The 15,898-nt window shown below is 43.8% G+C and overlaps 2 protein-coding genes across 2 annotated transcripts; one reads left to right on the top strand and one right to left on the bottom strand.

Moving 5' to 3' along the window:
- Nucleotides 1-349: 349 nt before the first annotated feature.
- On the top strand, nt 350-12,984 carry xgb (x globin). The gene is made up of 5 exons (XM_085392148.1): nt 350-582; nt 4,256-4,363; nt 11,251-11,371; nt 11,661-11,741; nt 12,714-12,984. The coding sequence occupies exons 1-5, from the start codon at nt 413-415 to the stop codon at nt 12,831-12,833; spliced, it is 600 nt and encodes a 199-aa protein (XP_085248274.1). The 5' UTR covers nt 350-412; the 3' UTR covers nt 12,834-12,984.
- On the bottom strand, nt 12,977-15,374 carry srp14 (signal recognition particle 14). Its single transcript, XM_085392147.1, has 5 exons — nt 15,225-15,374; nt 14,443-14,515; nt 14,224-14,336; nt 14,108-14,140; nt 12,977-13,984 (listed from the first exon to the last, which is right to left on the bottom strand). The coding sequence occupies exons 1-5, from the start codon at nt 15,246-15,248 to the stop codon at nt 13,895-13,897; spliced, it is 333 nt and encodes a 110-aa protein (XP_085248273.1). The 5' UTR covers nt 15,249-15,374; the 3' UTR covers nt 12,977-13,894.
- Nucleotides 15,375-15,898: the final 524 nt, after the last annotated feature.

The raw sequence follows: 15,898 nt of genomic DNA, 5'->3' as shown, positions 1-15,898 counted from the left end.
ATTTCTTATTATTTTTAAATGACCGCAAAGGTCATCCCGAGCGCCGCCTCGTTTAAAAAAAAAAAAAAAGTTCCATCAAGTCGGACATGAACACATCGAGTTACACCGGAAATACACAAGAGAGAAACCCTCTCCATAAAGCCACCAAACCTTTGTCATATTTGCGCATCACCGAGGGTTTATTTATTTATTTTGAGCCAACCACAGCTCGCATCCTGGTCACTGACTTGACGCGGAGGAGCGGAGCTCCAGACGCGCACTGAAACCAGATGTCACCACCAGCACATTTCCTCTGGCACCGAAGTATCTAACTGTCGTTTTTCCTTTTTTAAAAAAAAAAATCTTCCTGGATTGGCATTGCCCCAAAATAGAATAAATAAAAAAAATCTTCTTTCCGTCTTTCATGTGAAGAATGGGCTGCGCAATATCAGGTCTCGCAGCAAAATCCGAGTTTGCAGAGAAGACTTCAGAGGATGCTGCTGCTGCCGCGTATCCCAGCGAGGACCAGATTCAGATGATTAAAGACTCGTGGAAAGTTATCCGGGACGATATAGCCAAAGTTGGGATTATTATGTTCGTCAGGTAGGACTTTTCTGATGTTTGGAGAATTTCAGGCAATTCAGAATCGAATAAAATACTAATTTAGTGAAGCGGTATGTAAGGATGGGGGGTGGTGTTATAATAAATTCTTTAGTTTTATGAAGTCACACTGAGTCCTTTAAGATATTGTATTGTACTGTATTAATGGGTTGCATCACTTTGTTGTTGCTTGTTACGCAGAAGAAGGAAAAAAAAGAAGTAAAAATGTCTATTAATTTCAGTCTGATCATCCAATCAGAGCTTAGTGAAACGCTGTGACCTGCAGAGGAAGGGGTCTGTAAAGTATCTTGGTGAGCTACTGTGATGATGACATGCCTGAATTCTATCTCCATCACTCCCTCCCCCGTCTCCGTGTCCCCCGGAAGCTTGGAACAGATCCCCCCCACCCACCCACACACACACACACACACACACACACACACACACACACACACCCGCGCACCTCCCTTCATATCACTCCAAATCACATCCTAATGTCATCACGTGATAGTAACAATAACATTATCAGAACTCCGGGTCTCCCATAGTACTATACAATTAAAGGCATTAGCCATCAGGCAAATTCATTTTAGCAATTAGGATGATAACTAGCTTCCGGGAAAACATCTTTAGCCCTTTGGCACTTGGCAGGGAAATGAGACAAATGAGAGGATATGGTGATGTAGACTGTCAGTCTTTAGAGTGAAGAGAGACTATTTGTGGCCAGAAGCCCAATGAAAGATGCCTGGAGTGAGTTAAAGCGATTGACCTTAAGTGTTGGCCTGAAAATACACGGGCCTCTCGTGGGCCAGGGACACCCCAGGGTACAAATGTCACCATGGCCTGCAACTCCTGATTGAACAGCAATGGTTACAATGAAACAACAAATGGGAATTGCCTGTTTGTCACTGGTGTTTTCACTTTACTCCTCAGCAAGTGAATTTTTATCTGTGAAATTTACCCAAAGTAAGGTGCATCAGAATCAGAATCAGAATCAGAATACTTTATTGATCCCTGGGGGAAATTATTTTTTGTTACAGTGCTCCATTTTAAACCAACATTAAGACAAGACAGACAATACACTAACTAAGAATAGTACAATATATACATATATATACATACATACATACATAAGTCACTTATAAATAAATAGTTGGAAAAGAAACATGTGTAGCTGTAGCAGCAAACAGTGTGTTAAGTGGATGCGTTGTACAGGGAGATGGCCACAGGCAGGAATGATTTCCTGTGTCGTTCAGTGGTGCTTTTCGGTAATCTCAGTCTCTCACTGAACGTGCTCCTGTGACTGACCAGCATGTCATGGAGTGGGTGGGAGGTGTTATCCAACATTGTCTTTATCTTGGACAGCATCCGCCTCTCCGACACCACCTTGAGGGAGTCCAGCTCCATCCCCACAACATTGCTGGCCTTACGGATCAGTTTATTAAGTCTGTTGGCATCTGCAACCCTCAGCCTGCTCCCCCAGCATGCAACAGCATAGAGGATCGCACTGGCCACAACAGACTCATAGAAAATCCTCAGCATTTTCTGGCAGATGTTGAAGGACCTCAGTCGCCTCAAAAAATAGAGACGACTCTGGCCCTTCCTGTAAAGTGCTGTGGTGTTTTTAGCCCAATCCAGTTTATTTATCAAAGGTGGAGTAGCATATCTGTGAACAACACAGAAATGAATGCAACGTCTGTGCAATGCCAATTAAAATTCCACTTGAGCCATTCAGAGTGCTACGTTGTCTGCATATGTTATGCATGCTTGCATGCACACTCCATGTCCACAAGAGATTAACAATGGAAGAAAATAACAAGCTGTCTATGTGTCGCCGGTGTGCTGACAGTCGTGAAATAAGAGCTTCAATTTCATCAGTGAAGCTGGCAAGCATCTCGGTATGAGTAGCGAGAAGGAAAGTGTCCCAGCTCTCTCATCGCGGATGAACTTTGCTACTGAAAAAAACAACAACACAAAAACAGTAACACTGTGCAAATATCACAGCATTGTTTCTTCAACTTTGTGCAGCTGAACTGAATGAAAAAGATACAATTACGTGCACGTTTCTCATGTGTGATGCTGTAGGTAATAAAGCGCATGGTGTACCCACATGTTGCTTAACTTGTCAGCTGTACGCATTCAGTTAAATGATAAAGACTAGAGAAACTGGAGGAAGAAACAGGGAGACATGATAGTAAGATGTGCTTTAACAGTACTTAAAAGCTCATACAAACATGCTGCTATGCATGCTTCCTCAGACCTCTGGGCATTTTGGTGAGCTTGTGTAAAGGCTAGAGAGCTATGGGTATGTTTTGCAGCATTCATTAGAGTCTCTGACACCTCTCCCAGCACCTCTAGCCATCTCTTTATCTTCCAAGGTTGTACATGTGCCCTTTTTTTTAAATCTCAGGTTTAAAAATGCAGGATTGCTTTCTTTCAAAGGGCCACAGGGAATAAAAGCAAAACAGCAAAACTGCCACACCCATCATCATTTTACATGTTATTATTTCCCATTAATCCTTAACCCAGAGTTAGAAATCAGCACCGTACATGTCCAAGTTGTCTGTGTAGCACTACAGGTAACAAATTTTCACAGTAAGCAGTGCTATTTGTGTTGTTAGCTAATAATTAAGAATTATTGTTGTTTCTCTGATAATATAATCAGCTCATAATTACTTCTGGTAATGCAGAGCTTTAACACGCTCTGAATAGTGTCTTCTTCAGAACAGGGCACATCAAACTTTACCTTAACCCACATTTTGTAGGTTTGCACAGGTATCAGCCACAATAAACACAATAAACAGTTTTTCTTTGATGAGTATCTGATATTACCTGATGTTTCATATCGGTGGAAATGTGATGCCTATCCTATCTCGTTAAGTTTTATGTGAATTAAAATCAACAGCTTCTCCCAGTCACCCTCTTTTTTTAAGCTTATATTTTCCTCCCCTGATTGTCTGACAACATTTCAGATGCCTGTCACAATGCTTTTCTTCCACGATGATGAAAACACAGAATTACCATAAGCCTTAGATCTCAGTGTGAGCACAACAGCACTCACATCCATGGGAGGCAGCTGTGTATTCTGGTAGCATGACTAATCACAGCTACCTCAGCTGGAGACTGAAAGGATCTCTGATTGGTTGGTAACATGCTTAAACATATCTGGTTAGAGAAACTGGCTTAGAGTTCAAGTCAGAAGACGCAAGCAAGGAGCAGTGGCTCATTTAATTGAGACTCTGAATCTGAGAGGGCGGCTCGCCCAGAGCCACGGGTGGAATTGAGTGTAAGGCCTAACAGGCTAACAAAGTCATGACCCCCGTGGCCTGTTTCTGATTGCAAATGTTGGCTGTGAAAACCGGAAGGCGCTGACTATAAGCAGCACTAGAGTAAGATCCAAAAGGCACAATCAGATCTCTATTCAAAGTGTCTATTTTAGAGAATGACTCAAGGGTGAGAGAAAATCCTCTAATTGCGTCGCTGATGAGGTGAAATCAGCACAGCAAAAACAGGATAATAAATGTGTGACTGTCCATCTTAAAACTCTGGGGTTTATATCATCTTAACTCTGGGGGAGAGGTTTGTTTTGGTGTGGGAATGAATGTGACAGGCTGTTACACGAGTGGCTCTGAGAGGCTCACGGATGGCTGCTTGTACTTGTTGTCATGGCAAACAGGTTGTTTGAGACCCATCCTGAATGCAAGGACGTCTTTTTCCTCTTCCGAGATGTGGAGGACCTGGAGAGGTTGCGGACCAGCCGAGAACTCAGGGCGCACGGCTTGCGGTCAGTCACGGACTCTACATCCCAGCACGTCCACACACCAGCATCTCGAACAACACTGAAAAAACAGCAAATTAAACATAGCATACACACCAAAGGGGAAGACAATATCTTTCACGTAAACTCAAATTTACTGCTACTATATATATACATATATATATATATATATATATATATATATATATATATGGTTTTATTTTTATAGTACTAGTTCACAATCACAGATATCTCAAGGCATTTTATATTGTAAGCTAAAGACCCTAAAAATATAAGAAAATTTCAACAAACTCACAGTTCTTACTTGGTGATGGTGGGGAGGAAGAACACTCTTTTAACAGGAAGAGGTTGTCTGGCAGAACCAAACTGAGGGAGGAGCATCCATCTGTTGTGACAAAAACAATCTCTGCACCCTCTGACATGCATCAGTCCTTCTTTTGATTGTGTTATAAGATTAGGTCCATTTTGATAGCCCGTTTGTAGCATCTCAACCTAGCATAGATCTGCAGTTTACTCCACTATAGCTACTCCAGCTTGCCTTATTAAACATTTTTAAACAAACAAAGGGTCATGTTGCCTCCTCTAATCTGCAGTAGCTCAAGTTTCTGGTTGTTGTCCATGTGCTTCTTTAGCCTTCTTAGAACCATTGTTAGCTTTAGCCATCTTCTGCCAACAGATGACACACTCAACCTGAAGCAACAGGTTTTATTATTTCACTCTTTCATTGTTCAGTGTCTGATAACTATCCGGTCATTAAGTGATGACATGACGAATCCTACTTCCGGGTCTAAAGTAGTTAGTAGTAGTTAGTAGTAGTCTGCGTTTAATATGGCTTTTGTGTTGTTAACATGTTTAATGTTTTGTATTTTCTTCTATTTGATCTCAAAAAGCTCCTAAAACAGTCAGTGATCACTGTTGACCTCCCTCGGCTTTTATTACCGCTAATCATTTATTTAAGCTCAGTTTTTAAAACCTTAGGATGTAACTACAGCCCAGCCCATGCAGCAGTACATGAATGACTAACCTCGTATTGTGGATAGATTATCTCAGTTGTTCTCCTGGCTGAAGTTTGGTCCTTTTACAGCATCCTGCCATGCGATTACATTTGTTCCTGACCACCGACAACACTCACGTTAACTTTTATCGAGTGGGGAAAAAGTTAGCTTGTTTATATTATGCTAACATAGCTGTGTCGCTAGCGGTCACGTAGCACATCATTATATACCAGCTAGCCCAACTTCAGTAACCCTACAAACGTCACTGCTGTTTAGTTTTCTGTCTTCATTTATGCTGGAAGTGATAGCAGAGCTGTACGTTTTAATTTGTTTCCAAAACCCCACAGTCAGGACATGCTATATTGTATTTAGAAAGAAGCTAGCGAGCTAACTCCATGCTAACTTCTAACTCCGTTAAATGTCATAAATTCCGTTTTCATGGATGCCTGGATGTTAAACTCAATTGTTACACCTGGTAGAGCAGAACGCTGATCATTTTATTAAAGATGAAAGACTTTAGACAGTTTTTCAACTCTCAGTAATGCCACAGTGATCGTTTGATATATGGACCTGCAGCGGAGTTTAGGCCCAGACGGCTAGTGACATCAGACTGAACAATCGGATTGACAGGGATCCCTTTTGACCTAATTTTTTTAAAGTACACACACACACAAAAAAAAAATAAATATAAATATATATATATATATATATATATATATATATATAGAGGCAGCACGGTGGTTAGCACTGTTGCCGCACAGCAAGAAGGTCCTGAGTTCAATTCCTCCATCAGGCCGGAGTGTGGAGTTTGCATGTTCTCCCCGTGTTTGCGTGGGTTCTCTCCGGGTACTCCGGCTTCCTCCCACCGTCCAAAGACATGCAGCTTGTGGGGATAGGTTAATTGGATAATTCAAATTGCCACTAGGTGTGAATGTGCGAGTGAATCTGAGTGTGAATGGTTGTCTGTCCCTATGTGTTAGCCCTGCGACAGACTGGCGACCTGTCCAGGGTGTACCCCGCCTCTCGCCCTATGACAGCTGGGATAGGCTCCAGCGCCCCCCGCGACCCTGAAAAGGATAAGCGGTAGCGAATGGATGGATGGATGGATATATATATATATATATATATATATATATATATATATATATACACACACACCCACCCAGCACGCCCCTGCGGGCGGTTTATCCTTCAAGCTCGGGTCCTCTACCAGAGGCCTGAGAGCTTGAGGGTCCTGCGCAGTATCTTAGCTGTTCCCAGGACTGCGCTCTTCTGGACAGAGATCTCTGATGTTGTTCCTGGGATCTGCTGGAGCCACTCGCCTAGCTTGGAAGTCACCGCACCTAGTGCTCCGATTACCACGGGGACCACCGTTACCTTCACCCTCCACATCCTCTCGAGCTCTTCTCTGAGCCCTTGGTATTTCTCCAGCTTCTCGTGTTCCTTCTTCCTGATATTGCTGTCATTCGGAACCGCTACATCGATCACTACGGCCGTCTTCTTCTGTTTGTCTACCACCACTATGTCCGGTTGGTTAGCCACCACCATTTTGTCCGTCTGTATCTGGAAGTCCCACAGGATCTTAGCTCGGTCATTCTCCACCACCCTTGGGGGCATCTCCCATTTTGACCTCGGGACTTCCAGGTTATACTCGGCACAGATGTTCCTGTACACTATGCCGGCCACTTGGTTATGGCGTTCCATGTATGCCTTGCCTGCTAGCATCTTGCACCCTGCTGTTATGTGCTGGATTGTCTCTGGGGCATCTTTACACAGCCTGCACCTGGGGTCTTGCCTGGTGTGATAGACCCCAGCCTCTATGGATCTTGTGCTCAGAGCTTGTTCTTGTGCTGCCATGATTAGTGCCTCTGTGCTGTCTTTCAGTCCAGCTTTGTCCAGCCACTGGTAGGATTTCTGGATATCAGCCACCTCCTCTATCTGCCGGTGGTACATACCGTGCAGGGGCCTGTCCTTCCATGATGGTTCCTCGTCTCCCTCCTCTTTCTTGGGTTTCTGCTGCCTGAGGTATTCACTGAGCACTCGGTCAGTTGGGGCCATCTTCCCAATGTATTCTTGGATGTTCGTTGTCTCATCCTGGACTGTGGTGCTGACACTCACCAGTCCCCGGCCCCCTTCCTTCCGCTTAGCGTACAGCCTCAGGGTGCTGGACTTGGGGTGAAACCCTCCATGCATGGTAAGGAGCTTTCTTGTCTTTATGTCAGTGGCTTCTATCTCCTCCTTTGGCCAGCCTATTACCCCAGCAGGCTACCTGATCACGGGCAGGGCGTACGTGTTGATGGCCCGGATCTTGTTCTTACCATTCAGCTGACTCCTCAGGACTTGCCTGACCCTCTGCAGGTACTTGGTGGTTGCAGCTTTTCTAGCGGCCTCTTCATGGTTCCCATTCGCCTGCGGGATCCCCAAGTACTTGTAACTGTCCTCTATGTCTGCAATGTTGCCTTCTGGTAGTTCAATCCCCTCAGTTCTGACTACCTTCCCTCTCTTTGTTACCAGCCGACTACACTTCTCCAGTCCGAACGACATTCCAATGTCATTGCTGTATAGCCTGGTAGTATGGATCAGTGAATCGATGTCTCGTTCACTCTTGGCATACAGCTTGATGTCATCCATGTACAGGAGGTGGCTGACAACTGCTCCGTTCCGTAGTCGGTATCCGTAGCCAGTCTTGTTAATGATCTCACTGAGGGGGTTCAGGCCTATGCAGAACAGCAGTGGGGACAGAGCATCTCCTTGGTAGATCCCGCACTTGATGGTGACTTGTGCTATGGGCTTGGAGTTGGCCTCTAGTGTTGTACGCCACATCCCCATTGAGTTCCTGATGAAGGCTCTTAGGGTCCCATTGATCTTGTACAATTCTAGGCATTCCAGTATCCAGCTGTGGGGCATTGAGTCATAGGCCTTCTTGTAATCAATCCAGGCAGTGCACAGGTTGGTCAGTCTGGTCTTGCAGTCTCGGCTGATTGTTCTGTCTACCAGTACCTGGTGTTTTGCGCCTCTGGTATTCTTGCCAATTCCTTTCTGTGTCCCGCTCATGTATTGACCCATGTGCCTGTTCATCTTAGCCGATATGATGCCTGACAGGAGCTTCCATGTAGTACTGAGGCAGGTTATTGGTCAGTAGTTGAAGGGGACCGGTCCCTTCTTGGGGTCCTTGGGGATCAGGACCGTCCGGCCTTCAGTTAGCCATTCCGGGTGTCTCTCGTTAACTAGCAGCTGGTTCATTTGTGCTGCCAGACGCTCATGGAGTGCAGTTAGCTTCTTCAGCCAGTAGGCGTGAACCATGTCGGGCCCTGGTGCTGTCCAACTCTTCATACTGGAGACCCTTTCTTGGATATCTGCCACTGTGATGGTTACTGGACCCTGTTCAGGGAGGTCGCTGTGGTCTGCCCTCAGATCCTCTAGCCACTGAGCATTGCCGTTATGGGTTGCGTCCTTCTCCCATATGCTCTTCCAGTATTGCTCCGTCTCCAGCCTTGGTGGTGCTGTTCTCTTATTGTTCCCTTGCCACTGAGAGTACACCTTGACTGGTTCTGTGGAGAACAGCTGGTTTATTCTCCTGCCTTCTATCTCTCTGGTGTACCTCCTCAAGCGGCTGGCCAAGGCTGTGAGTCTTTGCTTGGCAGTTTCCAAGGCCTCAGGTATGGACAGCTTGCTGTATTTCTTAGGCACCTTATTTGTCGCACCTTTCTGCAACTCCGTTAGTTGGCTAACCTCCCTCCGTGCTACTTTGATCTTGCCCTCTAGCCTCCTTCTCCATGGAGGGTACTGCCCCTTGTGGCTGTTCAACTTGTAGCCAAGCATCTCACTGATCACTGCTGCCGTATTGTAGATCAGCTTGTTAGTGTCGGTAATCGTGGTTGTAGGTATTGCCCGTAGTGCTGCATTAACATCATCTAGCAGACCTTCTGAGGGTACTTCACGTAATCTTGGTAACCGGCTATGGGGGATCCAGGTTTCAAGCTTCCAAAAAAAAAAAAAAAAATAGGATATATATATATATATATATATCCATCCATCCATCCATCCATTCGCTTCCACTTATCCTTTTCAGGGTCACGGGGGGCGCTGGAGCCTATCCCAGCTGTCATAGGGCGAGAGGCAGGGTACACCCTGGACAGGTCGCCAGTCTGTCGCAGGGCTAACACATAGGGACAGACAACCATTCACACTCAGATTCACTCGCACATTCACACCTAGTGGCAATTTGAATTATCCAATTAACCTATCCCCACAAGCTGCATGTCTTTGGACGGTGGGAGGAAGCCGGAGTACCCGGAGAGAACCCACGCAAACACGGGGAGAACATGCAAACTCCACACTCCACACCCCGGCCTGATGGAGGAATTGAACTCAGGACCTTCTTGCTGTGCGGCAACAGTGCTAACCACCGTGCCACCGTGCTGCCTCTATATATATATATATATACATATATATATATATAGATAGATAGATAGATAGATAGATAGATAACTATTATTGAGCAGCTACAGCTTGAAAATACAGTCTGCAGAAATAACACTTTAGGTAATGTAGCTGAACTTGTGTTCTAGGTGAGCATTTTCAAATATAACAGTGGGATACAGCAGACTGGTAACGGTATGTGGGAAATCCCACAATAGATGACACTTATGTTATATAAAACACACCAAGTGGAAAAAAAATAGAAATCGACTGAATAGGAAATGATTCATTCATGCGGTAAAGGTTTCCGATTCCAAAAAAACAACCGCATGACTTTTCATAAATCAAATGATAAAACATCAGTGACGCGTGCATCCTTCTCTTAATATTGTTCAATCCATGTGTAGCAACAAATGGGCCTATTTCATAACTTGATTGTGCTTACCGCCTAAAAACAAATTATTTCTGTTTTTCACATATTAAAAAAAAAGCTCCCCAAAAATCTTCCAGATAGCCCCTAGGGGAAATATCCACTAGGGTCCAAGCACCCTGTGCTCTAATGGGTATTTAGGGCGGTGTGTGTGTGTGTGGGGGGGGGGGACACAAACTCAAATAAATGTCCATATTTCTTGAAGTGAAAGAAACACATCACCCACATGAGGTACATTCATGTGGCAACGATCGTTTTTAGACCACAAAAGAACTTTATCACAAGACTTATGTTCTAGAATAACAAGAACAGATGATTAAACCATGTTGTGCATATCACACACCATAACAATAAACCACAGGTTATCATATAATCAGAGTGTCACTCGGTGCTTTCCAGTCCAAAGCAGAAGGAGCTCATAACATCCATCACTGGCACTTGTCGCTGTTTCCCAGCGTGCATCGTGCCTCTCTGTGTTTTTCTACACATGAGGCCAAAACACCCAATTACTGCCTGAGGACCTGAAGGTGCAGAGGGTAGCGTGGGGCTGCTGCAGCCACGGCGCAGGCGGAATTCCAGCCTGAACCAGCAGCTCATAAATTCACCGCTACAGCCAAATGGCTCTTCAGGTGCACTTGTTGGGGATCGGCACCAATGTCCAGGTTGGGCTGCGAGACAGAACTAGGAGGGAGCTAAATCAGCTCTCATCCTTTGTTCCATCTTTGAGGCTATCAAACACATATTTTACAGCAAACAGACAGACTCACACAAACAAAGAAAACTGATACTGTGTTCTTTTATGTAGAGAGATATTTGTCTTCGGGGAGGGATAAAGTATTGTGAGAGGAGCTGGTTGGCTTTCAGCTCAGAGGAACTGATAGATGCACATCGATCTTATATATTCTCATTGGCATGAGAGTCTGCAGCCTTTCAGCACAGACGAGTGTCATCTACAGTGGATGCGCATCACCTGATAGTTGCTCCCTGCTAATTCACGACTGAATGGTGGATCGATAAAGCTGAGTGTGTTTTTCAATCTGTTGCAGGGTGATGTCTTTTATTGAAAAAAGTGTGGCTAGACTGGACCAGCTGGACAGACTGGAGGCTCTGGCTCTGGAGCTGGGGAAAAGCCATTATCATTACAACGCCCCGCCTAAGTACTACAGCGTAAGGCCCCCGATGATCCCCAACAGCTTTGAGCTGCTGTTTGTTTGTGTGTGATGCTGCTTTGTTTGGAGAGGCGTACACATATTTTTTAATTTGTGCTGATGGTGTAGCGCTTTATTAGCCATTATATAACGAGACCCCTAAAGTCACAGCAGCCGAATTAGCTGACGCACATCCCCAATCTGCAAAAATGCTTTACCCACCCGCTCTTGCAAATAGCACATAACAATCCATGAGCACATTAGCATCTCACATTATTATTTTTATTTATTTATTTATTTTTTCCCAGTATGTCGGAGCAGAATTCATCTGCGCCGTGCAGCCCATCTTGAAGGAGAGGTGGACGGCCGAGCTGCAGGAGGCGTGGAAGGTAAGGAGCCTGTGACCTGTGAGTCTCTCCACCTCCTGTTCTGGTTAAATAACCTCGTGGAATAGATGTGATGGCTGCGACCATCACAGCAGCAACGCTGGTTCCTGCTCGACTCCCTTCCTTAATGCTCCGCGTTATATGTCAAGATGGAGACTAATGCAACACAAGTTTGACTGATGGTAAAATCTACATCTCACTGAACCATGCAAGAGGGTGCTGAGCAAGTGGAAAGTGTTTCTGTCACGACGAGTTTTATCACTCTAAGACGTTTTTTTTTTTTTAAATGAAAGATTGCTGACGCTGCCCAGAGAGAAACGTTTTAACAGCTGTAAAGAAAAATCCAAATGCTTAGATCTAAAGTATAATATCCACATAAAAACTGTGCATCCTTTTCCATTTTGACCCTCTCCTGCTCTCTAGTGGCTAATGCTGGTTTGTCACACGTCAGCAAAGTTTAAAGTTCATAATCTGCTAATACATTTGCAAAACGTCAGTCAAGTCCTACCTTAACATTTTCAGAGGAATGTTTTGTATTCTGTGTGTGTGTTTCTTAAGCCACTTAATACTAACCTATGAATGATTCAAGCACAAAAAAGAAGCTTAAATTGAGGGATTTGGGGAGTGTTATGTCCACACATAACAGGTAATTTAGCAATGAACTCATTTTAAATCGTATCTTTAGGCCCTTTGTTACTAGAAGCCTGTCAAATAAAACAAACGATTTGCTCCCATGTCTTTGTCTGAATTGGCAAAGCAAAACCTTTTTAAAAATGCCAAAGATAACACCAGTTTAAAGACATGAAATGTTTTCACCAACAAGGTGATTCTCAAAGACCTTTATCTCACAGTGCAGTAAGTTTGTGAAAGTGTGTATTAAATTACACACAGAAGAGGGAACTGCTAAAACCTGATGACAAAAGCTTCACACTTCAAGGGTCAGCATGTGTGTAATGCTTATTGTTTCTGATCCAGACCATGTTCCAGTTTGTGACCAGCCTCATGAACCAGGGATACCAGGAAGAGAGCGCCCGGCAGCGCCAGCTCGCGCTATCCCCGAAGGAAAGACCGGACAAGAGAAACACAGCGCTATGAGACAGCACTTCTTTTAAACGCCACACAGACTGTTATCACCAGTATAGCACAAAAATGCAGTTTGTAAATAGCGTATTAACCGTAATGTTTTCCGTCTTGCTCACGTTTGGTCCTTTAGTATTTCAACAGACAAAAACGAGCTGTGACTGTTTAGAAAGCACTTTATTTTTGAATTTAAATTCTGCTGCTGTCCTCTTGTATGAGAGCAGGACTCTGGTATCACGGTGGGACAAACACAAATGGGTGGAAACATTTTCTGGCTGCAGTCAAACATGCTTTGTGATTGTGATAAACAAAAAAAGGCATCTGAATTACAGCCAATACTCCTCTCTGTATTTATAACTCAAACATGCTTTCAGTAAATCTGCAGCTTTCAACATTTTCTGCACTATTGAACCAAATCATGACATCATTCAGACATTAGCTGAAGCTGTAATATACATATTGGTGTTAAAGTATTTAAGACAGCCAGTTTAACAGCTTGGTATCGGTATGTAAAAACAGTGACTAGAATATTAGTTGTGCCTCTAAAGACATAATAAAAAAATAAAAAAAATACAGTACATGACATTTGACCCCACCAGAAAAACAAAACAGGACATTTGGTTCTACGTGAAAACTCAAACTGACATTTAAATCCAATTTCATGAAAAAAGAAAAAAATGAAACATCTAAAACCAGCTGAATTAGAATGAGCTAGCACAACTTTTATTTTTAGCTGGCAACATAACATAAATATGCTCTAACAATTAAATAGAGTGAAGGGCTGTTAATCATCGGGCTCCAGAGGCAGCAGAACTTTTGAGAATCTGGTCCCGAAGCAGAAATGGTGGAGATGATGAATGAGAAATCCTCAGTTTTCTGTTCCAAATGGCACTGGGCAGTCAGGGATGAGATGTTATCATGCAAACAATGGCATAATATCAAAGCAGTCCGTGAATCTGAGGCCTTGAATGAATGGGAGGAAAGCAGATTGGGGGCTGCAGATCACATGGAGCCCTCTCCCACTCCCCTCAGTGCGAACCAGTTTAGGTACCCAAGGTTGTCTTAGAGTCTCTTGCTCATTGGGTGGCTTTGGTTTTCTTGCTTTTGCTTTTCTTGTCTTTCTTCTTAAGTCCATCCATATGAGCTCTGAGGAGGTTAGAGTACGCCTGAAAATGAAAGAAGTACAAATGGTGGATTTATCAAAGAGGCAAAACTTTAAGAAAAATATGGTAGTTTCAGTCTTATATGGAGATCAAAAAAGATTTTAGATGAAAACTTGCTCAACCTACCATCTGAAATTTGATAACTTCTTTGGTGCTGACCTGAAATTATAAGTGAAAAATCAGGATTAACCAGCTGTGGGGACGGCAAAGCATCTCAAAATTTAAATCTTAAAGCAACTCACCACTGTGCTAATTTTCTTCTTGCCGTCAGTCGCTCTGAGGAGACATTTGTTGTCTGCAGGTTCAAAAGACTCCGCGTGGCCCTTTCTGGGCACCGGTTTGGTTCTCCCATCATCTGGAAGAATGAAAGACTCTTATTAAAACTGCATAAATATAAATAAATACATTTTGAAACATGGAAATTCACAGCTTGGTTGTCGCTTTTAGAAAAACCCACTTACACTTCTTTAATGTGATGACAACACTGCCTGATGTTCTGCATTTCTGGAAGAGCCGTGTCAGCTCTGTGAGAAACTGGACAACAGGAGGAGAAAGAAAAAAGATGTGAAATCAAGCTAACAGTCATGCAAAGTAGTTTAAGCATGGTCAGCAAGATTATGTAAAAACTACACCGCCGAATTTCATGAAACTTGGTGAGAAGGTGAAGCATTGGTGGAGGAAGAATTAGTTTAAATTCGGTGTGGATCCAGATTATTTTATTTAAAAGTACCGATTAGAGAATTGGCCTCGATAGATGATACAGACTGCCTTACTAGTAATATTTTATGAAACCGTTAATCCTAATCGTAACAATAAGATTTTTATTACTTATTTTCACTATTGCTAATCTTACGCTAATACATAAAAGGAGACGAGAGGACAAGACATTTCAAGCATTTAATGCTACTGCACTGCTCCACAAAACTGCAACAGTTTAGCTAAGTGTAATCCAATTTAACAAGTGGCAGCTGGAGATAATGTTAACAACACCTGGCTGAGAACCTACTGATTTCGGTTAGCTCCGTTTTGACCTGAACAATCAAATTATGCCAGAAAGTACAACTTTAAAGTCTAAGACCAGTCTTAGCTTCAGAGCTAACTGCTAATCTCAATCTGCCTACTGGCGTGTCTAACATTGTGGCTATTAGCAAGCTAGCTTTACGACAGCTAAAGAATACAATGTCTGCTTCTATCGCATAGTCAACAACAGGCCGAGTTATTAACGAGGTATATTTGCTCTTACCGAATCATTTTCCAGCAGCACCATGTCTCTGACTTCAGTTGTGGTGTTAACTCACTAACCGCAAGATAACTGCTGTGAAGCACACGTAGCCTACTGCACAAGCCGAAGCCCCGCCCTGCGACCTCATGACCTGTGCGCGATAGCTTTACCTCACACTGCCGCCTACTGTTCGGGAGGGCAAAAACAAGCAATGACACACTTGTTTTGTAAGAAGTTTTAAAGCAGGGCTGCCCAATCCCAGTCCTCGAGAGCTACTATCCTGCAGCTTTTAGATGCATCCCTACTCCAACACAGCTGAATCAAATGAATGGCTTGTTATCAGGCCTTTGCCAAACACGATGGCATGCTGAAGAGGTAACCAAACCATTTGATTCAGCTGTGTTGGAGTAGGGATGCATCTAAAAGCTGCAGGACGGTAGCTCTCGAGGACTGGGATTGGGCACCCCTGTTTTAAAGGAAACATTTGTACATTAATATCCATAAATTCCGCCGTCAGCTGATAAATGACCTGTATTTATATAGCGCTTTACTAGTCCCTAAGGACCCCAAAGCGCTTTACATATCCAGTCATCCACCCATTCACACACTGGTGATGGCAGCTACAGCCACCCTGGGGCGCACTGACAGAGGCGAGGCTGCCGGACACTGGCGCCATCGGGCCCTCTGACCACCAC

Source organism: Rhamphochromis longiceps, linkage group LG19, assembly GCF_057381845.1.
Source record: "Rhamphochromis longiceps isolate RC_006_pf linkage group LG19, R_longiceps_female_GT1.1, whole genome shotgun sequence".
Classification (NCBI taxonomy): Eukaryota; Metazoa; Chordata; class Actinopteri; order Cichliformes; family Cichlidae; genus Rhamphochromis; species Rhamphochromis longiceps.
This window is presented reverse-complemented; position numbering and strand designations above follow the sequence as displayed.

What these genes read in the sequence shown, in the direction of transcription:
- xgb (XM_085392148.1), top strand. Translation starts at nt 413, where the DNA reads ATGGGCTGCGCAATATCAGGTCTCGCAGCAAAATCCGAGTTTGCAGAG. An exon ending in CTCAGGGCGCACGGCTTGCG is followed by an intron (nt 4,364 to 11,250) that starts GTCAGTCACGGA and finishes AATCTGTTGCAG; the next exon opens with GGTGATGTCTTTTATTGAAA. An exon ending in AGCTGCAGGAGGCGTGGAAG is followed by an intron (nt 11,742 to 12,713) that starts GTAAGGAGCCTG and finishes TTTCTGATCCAG; the next exon opens with ACCATGTTCCAGTTTGTGAC.
- srp14 (XM_085392147.1), bottom strand. Translation starts at nt 15,248, where the DNA reads ATGGTGCTGCTGGAAAATGATTCG. An exon ending in TGCTGCTGGAAAATGATTCG is followed by an intron (nt 14,516 to 15,224) that starts GTAAGAGCAAAT and finishes CCTGTTGTCCAG; the next exon opens with TTTCTCACAGAGCTGACACG. An exon ending in AAGTTATCAAATTTCAGATG is followed by an intron (nt 13,985 to 14,107) that starts GTAGGTTGAGCA and finishes TTTCATTTTCAG; the next exon opens with GCGTACTCTAACCTCCTCAG.